General features: G+C 41.7%; 1 protein-coding gene across 1 annotated transcript in view; it reads right to left on the bottom strand.

Moving 5' to 3' along the window:
• TRAPPC9 (trafficking protein particle complex 9) overlaps window positions 1-7,895 on the bottom strand; it is a 283,369-nt gene that overhangs the window by 212,830 nt on the left and 62,644 nt on the right. Inside the window, exon 16 of the mRNA XM_015820169.1 lies at window positions 7,003-7,155. Coding sequence (XP_015675655.1) covers window positions 7,003-7,155 — 153 coding nt within the window. The remainder of the gene's footprint in view (window positions 1-7,002; window positions 7,156-7,895) is intronic.

The raw sequence follows: 7,895 nt of genomic DNA, 5'->3' as shown, positions 1-7,895 counted from the left end.
AATCCACTTATTTTTAAAGTAATATAAATGCTAAGCATAAATGTGACCAAATAATGCAAATAATGCAGTAAAACAGCATTCATTTCTGTCAAGTAGCATATTAATAACCATAAACATAAATATTATACCATGAATTTTTATGTGATTTACATAAAACTTCTATTTACCATTCTACATATTATAGAAGGGACTAAAAACCTGCCTTCTGAAATGCATCATAGCAGATATTTATTGCTATGCTGTCAAAATGATTGACTTTTAAACAAGCAGCTTTTCTCTAAAAAGAGAAAGGTGACCACAGCTTATTAACCTGTTATTTCAAAGGCAAGAATTGGATTTCAACCTTTAGCTTTGATCCAATTTAAATAAATACCAACCAGCTGCTATGTGAGTTGCTATATCTGATATTGATTTGTTCTGATATTTATTTTGCATGTTGCGTTTTAACATGACCGAGGTAAATTGGGATGTATGGCACTTGTATTCATTTGCAAACCCAATTAAGACCAATAAATCAGTGCCCAGATCTTTGTTAGATGTCGTGCTCCGTTACTCACTGACTGCTTATGAAGTGCAGACAAACAGTCCTTACTCTAACCCCAGAAATGAATTGATTGTTCAGTGAGAATGAGAAAAATAAGCACAACAAACAAAAACTAAACAGTTCATTTTCCAATCCTAGAGTAACTGGGATATGAAGGTCCTCCCGAGAAGCTTTCCAATTCCTTGTGCACCTTCTCCAATTTGCTTATCTGCAGCATACAAGAACACAAGTTATATGAAGGGCTAAATTGCCATTATTCCCTCCCTCCCTCTCTGTGCGTGTACACATAGGTAGGTAGGTAGGTAGGTAGGTAGGTAGGTAGGAAGGAAGGAAGGAAGGAAGGAAGGAAGGAAGGAAGGAAGGAAGGAAGGAAGGAAGGAAGGAAGGAAGGAAGGAAAGGAAATTCAATGATAATGTCAGCAAGTTGGGGAATGAAATGTCTATAAGAAAACAACCAAGCTCAGGGAGGGAGGGAGGGAAGGAGGGAGGGAGAAAGGAAGGAAAAGAAAGAAAGGGAAGGAAGGAAATAAGAAAGAAAGAAAGAAAGAAAGAAAGAAAGAAAGAAAGGAAGGAAGGAAGGAAGGAAGGAAGGAAGGAAGGAAGGAAGGAAGGAAGGAAGGAAGGAAGGAAGGAAGGAAAGAAAGAAAGAAAGAAGAAAGAAAGAAAGAAAGAAAGAAAGAAAGAAAGAAAGAAAGAAAGAAAGAAAGAAAGTTAGTTTTCATGGTTCAGAAAGCAAGACCGAAGAATACCCCAGTCATTTTCTGCTCTAAATAGGGATATTTATAGAACATCAGTTTACTCTAGTTGTTAAGCACCAGGCTAGAAAGTGGGAAACTATGAATTCAAATCCCGTCTTACCCATGAAAAACAGCTAAGTGACTTCAGGCTAGTCCAGGGGTAGGCAACCTTGGCTCTTTTATGACTCGTGGACTTCAATTCCCAGAATTCCTGAGCCAGCCACGCTGAGGGGACAGGGAGAGGTTTCCAAGCTGAGCCATGCTGGCTCAGGAATTCTGGGAGTTGAAGTCCACGAGTCATAAAAGACCCAAGGCTGCCTACCCCTGGGTTAGTCACTCTCTCTCAGCCCAACTCACCTCACAGGGTTGTTGTGGGGAAACAGGAGGAACGAAGGTGGGTTGGCTATGTTCGTTGTCTAGTTTTTTGTAAAAATTATAAAGGCGGGATACAAATAAATAAAATGAAAAAAATGAAATGAATTAACATTGCTTCCATAAGCAAACTTCAGATGGCCTCAAATAATTTCTCTCTGGGGGCGGGGGTTATTTTATTATCTATTATTTATATGAGTCTAAAACTTCTGACCCCAAGGACAACACAAGCAATAGGAACCCCAAACAATTGAAACGGTTAGTTTGTCGTTTACTTAAAATTTCATTTTGGGTAAGGACATGTTGGTTCTGACCAAATTATCATTTATTACATATTGTTTCATCTTCTATTTGGGGTACATAAATCCTGACACCGAGAATTAATTTTATACTTCAGCAATTCTAAAAATAGTTATATGCTGTTAGTATGAGTTGCCCGGAAGAACCGGTGGAGCACCGACTGCAACTTTATAAATTATGTACACAGTTTTCCTCCTGCATTATTGAAATTACCAGGTTTATGAGACGCTGTGCGATGCGGCTTTTCAATTACGTTCTAGAAAATGCTGAAAAATGCTTTCCTCTTGGTTTTATTAGGTACAAGTATACTTAGCGACGTAAAACCAAAACTCCAGGGAGTCTGTTCCTCTATATCAGTGTTTCTCAACCTTGACAATTTTAAGGCATGTGGACTTCAACTCCCAGAATTCCACAGCCAGCAATGCTGGCTGTGGAATTCTGGGAGTTGAAGTCCACATGCCTTAAAATTGTCAAGGTTGAAAAACACTGCTCTATATCAGACATGTCAAACACAAGGCCCGGGGGCCGGATGCGGCCCGCGAAGTGGTTTCATGTGGCCCGCGAAGCCATCCTGGAAACAATGAGGGAATGGCCCCCGCTGCCTTAGCCCTGGCCCAGGCCGGCCGGGAGCCAATGTACAATTTTGTGGTGGCCATCTATGCTGAAACACATTCAGTCTTAGCTCCACAAGGCCGTCCGGAAACAGCAAGGAACCAGCCCCTACCGCGTCGGCCCCGCCCCCTGGGTGCATGCTAGGGAAGTGTCACCCTTTGTGAGGAATGAAGAAATGCACCATGCCTTGGCGCTTGCCCCGGTCCAACCCCCCTTCTGCCAGAGACCCTCAGATCTGTCCCACTCCTGCCCAGGCCCCCACAGGCACCCTTGACGCGAACGATGTAGAGCTGGCCATGCCCACCCAGTAGGCCACACCCACTCCATCCACATCCACCCAGTAGGCTGCACCCCCCCCCCCGGCCCCCTGAGGGCAACCGCAATGCTGATGCAGCCCTCAATGAAATTGAGTTTGACACCCCTGCTCTACATCATCTTTACCCATGGGAATCGGACACCGAGTTACAAGTCTTTCCCAAGGAACTAAGAGGCAGCTGGCCTTCAGAAGTTGTGGGTGCTTCATCACTGGAGGGTTTTAAGAAAAGACTGGATAGCCCTTATCTCAAACTGCCTTGAATCTCTGCTATCTAGAAAGAGGCCCCAGAAGGAACCCACCTTAATCCGTTCACAGGGTATCTCTGATAAGTTATGCTTTACTCTGCCAAGATTCCTGCCTATGGGCAACCAAGTTAGGCAACCGACAGTGTGTCTGTCAGTGGTTAATCATGGACATCTGGTTCTAAGACTAAGGTGTGGGTCCCTCTGGCCCTGCATTGGAGGGCAGAGCAAGTGGGTGTCTTTCTTCTCCTGAACTTCTCCAGAACTTCTTTTTTTCATCCAATTTGAATTGGAAGGTGCTCCATACCAGAAACTGTGCTGGTATGGGCTACCCTCAACTCTGTACCTGGAGAACATTATTTCAGAACTCAGGGGCATTAAAAGTGTTTTCCCCACACATTTTCAAACTCATCTACACAGCCGTGAAGACTGATGCCTTTTTTTAAAAAAAGTAAGAGAGCGAAGCAACCTGGAATTAAGGAGAAACTTCCTGACAGTGAGGACAATCAATCAGTGGAACAGCTTTGCCTCCAGAAACCGTGGGCACTCCATCATTGGAGATTTTCAAGAAGAGACTGGACAATCACCTCTCTGAGATGGTATAGGTTCTCCTGCTTGAGCAGGGGGCTGGACTAGAAGACCTCCAAGGTCCCTTCCAGCTCTACTCTACTCTACTCTACTCTACTCTACTCTACTCTACTCTACTCTACTCTACTCTATTCTGTTGCAGAGTTTGGTTAAACATTTTGCAAATAAAGGAATGGTGCTTAGAATGGGGAAATATTAGAATAGAGTAGAGTAGAGTAGAGTAGAGTAGAATAGAGTAGAGTAGAGTAGAGTAGAGTAGAGTAGAGTAGAGTAGAGTAGAGTAGAGTAGAGTAGAGTAGAGTAGAGCAGAGCTGGAAGGGACCTTGGAGGTCTTCAAGTCCAGCCCCCCGCTTAAGCAGGAGAACCTATACCATCTCAGACAAGTGACTATCTAGTCTCTTCTTTAAAATCTTCAGTGATGGAGTGCCCACGATTTCTGGAGGCAAGCAGTTCCACTGGTTAATTGTCCTCACTCTCAGGAAGTTTCTCCTTAGTTCCAGGTTGCTTCTCTCCTTGATCAGTTTCCAACCATTGTTTCTCATCCTTCCCTCTGGTGCTCTGGTGAATAACGTGACCCCCTCTTCTTGGTGGCAGCCCCTCAAATACTGGAACACTGCTATCATGTCTCCCCTATTTCTTCTTTTCTTTGGACTAGCCAAACCCAAGTCCCGCAGCCAGGGCCAATCTTTCTTGTATTTTCCCGAAGCCTTCCCGAGTCGGTCTCTAACTGCCAATCATCATCTATCAACCCGTTCAAGGAGTTAACATTGGTTCCATAGGTTACGAAGCCATTTAGGAGCAAGTGACTGAAAAATTGTCTGAGATTTTGCATTCTGAGAAAACGCTCGGCTTGTGGCATCTCATGCTGTGGACTTGGCAGCCTTTTGGAGGAGATTGTTCTAAAAATGTAAAATCATTTTTCCAGTGAGCAGAGACTTCGGTTAAAGGTTTTTATTTGCAAAACATTTGTTCTTCCCATCAGCCTAACTGCAGTCCTCCCTGGTAACCATTGTTTTTATTATTCGTAATTTTACACATGATGATATTTACTGTTTGACTGGCCTCGTTGCGATTATTGGAATCTAAACTCTATTTACCTGTTTAGTAAAATGAAAATCACCCTGTATGCTTTAAAACTAAATAAGCCGTATCTATGTTTTATAGATGACAATGAAAATTATTCGTACCTTTCATCTCCCAAATATGGAAATTTTAGTTAATGTAGCACATGGCATTTCTGGTTACCATATTTTAACCTTAATAACATTTCTTTGCATTGTACTATGAATTTCTAGAGTAGGGTGGTTTTAACGAGCTCTGGGGGTAAACTAAAAAGGGCCTGCTTAGTCCACAGTCACCACAAATTATGATGTGTTTATAACAGTACAATACCAAACAATTCATAACCCAAGCAGAGAAGGAAGCTGATTTCAAATATATAGACAAGTCCATCAGCTTGGAAACCTCTCCCTTTCCCCTCAGCATGGCTGGCTCAGGAATTCTGGGAATTGAAGTCCACGAGTCACAAAAGAGCCAAGGTTGCCTACCCTTGGCCTAGGAAGTTAGAGGTGCACCTTAGTGTAGCCAAATAACACCTCTACTTCACAAGCTGCGTTGGCTCCCAGTGAGCTTCCAGGTACAATTCAAGGCAGTGTACCATCTACAAAGAGGGGGGCACAATGACTCAACAGTTAAAGACATTGAGCTTGTCAGCTGGAAAGCTGACAACCCGGGTTCAAGACTCTAGTGCCCACGACGGGGTGAGGACACGTTCTCGCCCCAACGCCTGCCAACCTAGCAGTTTGAAAGCATGTAAATGTGAGTAGATAAATAGGTACCACTTCAGTGAGAAGGTAACGGCATTCCGTACGCCTCAACGTATAGTCACGATGGCCACATGACCACGGAAGTGTCTTCAGTCAATGCTGGCTATCTCAGATAAGAAACGGAGATAAGCACTACCCCCTATAGTTGGACACAACTGGACAGGAGAAATCTTTACCTATCACCTACAAAGCCCTTCATGGAGCAGGAGTGGGTTATTTGTGGGACTGCCTGTCTCTTGATGGTTTCTACCCATCCCACGTGGTCCAACAGAACAAGCACATTGCCGGGCCTTGGTTGAAGCAATGACATCTGATGGGACCTAGTAGGCCTGCCTCTTCAGTTATGGTGCCTGCCCTGTGGAATGACTCCTGGCCCCACTGAGATTTGACTAGCCCCAACCCTGTAGGCCTCTGAGAAGGCTTGAACAAGACCTGGATGTTCCATCAGGCACTGGAGCCAAAATGTTGGGTGGAAGGTTGAGTATACGCGGTTACATCCTGATTGTGTGATTTGTTTGGGGGAGCTGCAAATTGTGATTTTGTTTTATTGTTGTATGCCACCCCCAGAGTTGTAATTTTGCAATCTGGGCAACAAAACAAACACATATGTACGTACATACGTACGTAACAATGCATCCTGCCCATATCATTGCTATACGACCTTCTTTAAGGTTAATATTCCCTACAACTGGCAGGGAAAACAATTTATAATGGATTTATCAAGGATGCAAAATGGCCTGCCCAAAGATGATGTCTTTCCTTCATTTTAACGTAATCCCACTTTGGATATGTCTCTTAAGAAGGAGATATATTTAATATACATCTGTTGAAGTTGAAGTTCAGGTTTGCACCGATCTTTAGGAAATGTATGAAGTAGCAATTGGAAATTTGATTTAAACAAATGGTTTAAGTCATTCTGTTCTATTCAATAAATTTAATGAATAAATAATTTGGAAAAAACAAAAAACATTCTCCTTGCCTGAGTATCTCATCTACTAGGCAGATACCATCTTATATATTTTGGACTCTGCAAAGCAGAATTGTATGATCTACAAAATGAGCATGAATATATTTAAAATATATATATTTTCAGCAATGTTAAGATGTAATTCTCTTCCTAATTAATATGAACAGCAAGAATTATAAATTAATACCAAGATGAACTCTGCTTCTAAAAACATATTAGGCTGAGCTATCAGTTGCTTTTGCCATTTCCATGACATTAATATTTGCCAAATAGAAAGTTCTTACTGTTAAACTTTCAAATATCATTTGCTAATTGTTTATTTATTAATTACATTTATGTAGCCGCCCATCTCACAAAAAGATTCAGGGCGGTGCACAGCAAATCTAAAAACAACAGATATAGAATATAAAAATCCATATTAATATTATATAATAAATTAGAGAACCCTGTCAAAAATTAAAATTTAGCCATTGGTATTAGATAAAACTTTAAACCCACCATCATTCAGATCCTGCAGAAGGTTTTCGTGACAGGAGAAATCAAGCTTGACTTTAATATACACAGTAAATACAGCAATACTTCCTGGCTTTAAAGGAAACTGTGAGAGTGTATCTTCTAGATTCCAACTCAAGAAGTCACCAAACATTTTTCCTAAAATAAAAACATACAGAGGTTAAATGTAAATGCAAACACAATTAACGTATATCCCTTCAACCCAGTGTTACATACATACACTCCGGCATTTGCAGAGATGTTAATGATTGTAATGCTTTCTCAAGAAATTTAAAAAAAAAACTGCTTTCCATCATCCTTCAATATTCCTGTAATACAACAAAAAGAGCTACTAAAAGGTGAATTCCATCTATCCACTATTTTCAGAAAAGATTTTCGCTTCCCAATCAGATAATGGAATATAAAAATTGTTGACTTAGAAGGCACTCTAAAATTAAGCTTCATCTGATGCCGAATTAGATTTCCATAAAACGTATTTAAAATGGTAAATCTGTATTACGTTAGCATCTGAAGATTTGAACTCTCCGTTATTGACTTTTGTTCTTATGGTTAGTCTTCATAAACACAAGTCTTCTACTTCCACCCAAGGTACTAAGAATGACAATTCCTATATTTCAACTCAAAATATGATTTTGGAGAGGGGAAAACAGTTTTCTCTGCCCTAGTCAAAATCAGCCTAGAACGAACTTGAAATTCTTCACAATATGTGATGTATTTAAAGCGCTCCATGGCATCGGACCTGGATATCTCCGAGACCGCCTTCTGCCGCAGATTACCTCCCATCGGCCGGTACGCTCCCACAGAGTGGGTCTCCTCAGGGTGCCGTCAGCCAGACAGTGCCGGCTGGCGACCCCCAGGGGGAGGGCCTTCTCAGTGGA

This window comes from Protobothrops mucrosquamatus, unplaced genomic scaffold (genome assembly GCF_001527695.2).
Source record: "Protobothrops mucrosquamatus isolate PMUCROS unplaced genomic scaffold, P.Mucros_1.0 scaffold1079, whole genome shotgun sequence".
Lineage (NCBI taxonomy): Eukaryota > Metazoa > Chordata > Lepidosauria > Squamata > Viperidae > Protobothrops > Protobothrops mucrosquamatus.
The sequence above is the reverse complement of the archived record's forward strand: the minus strand, read 5'-3'. Positions and strand labels throughout refer to the sequence as shown.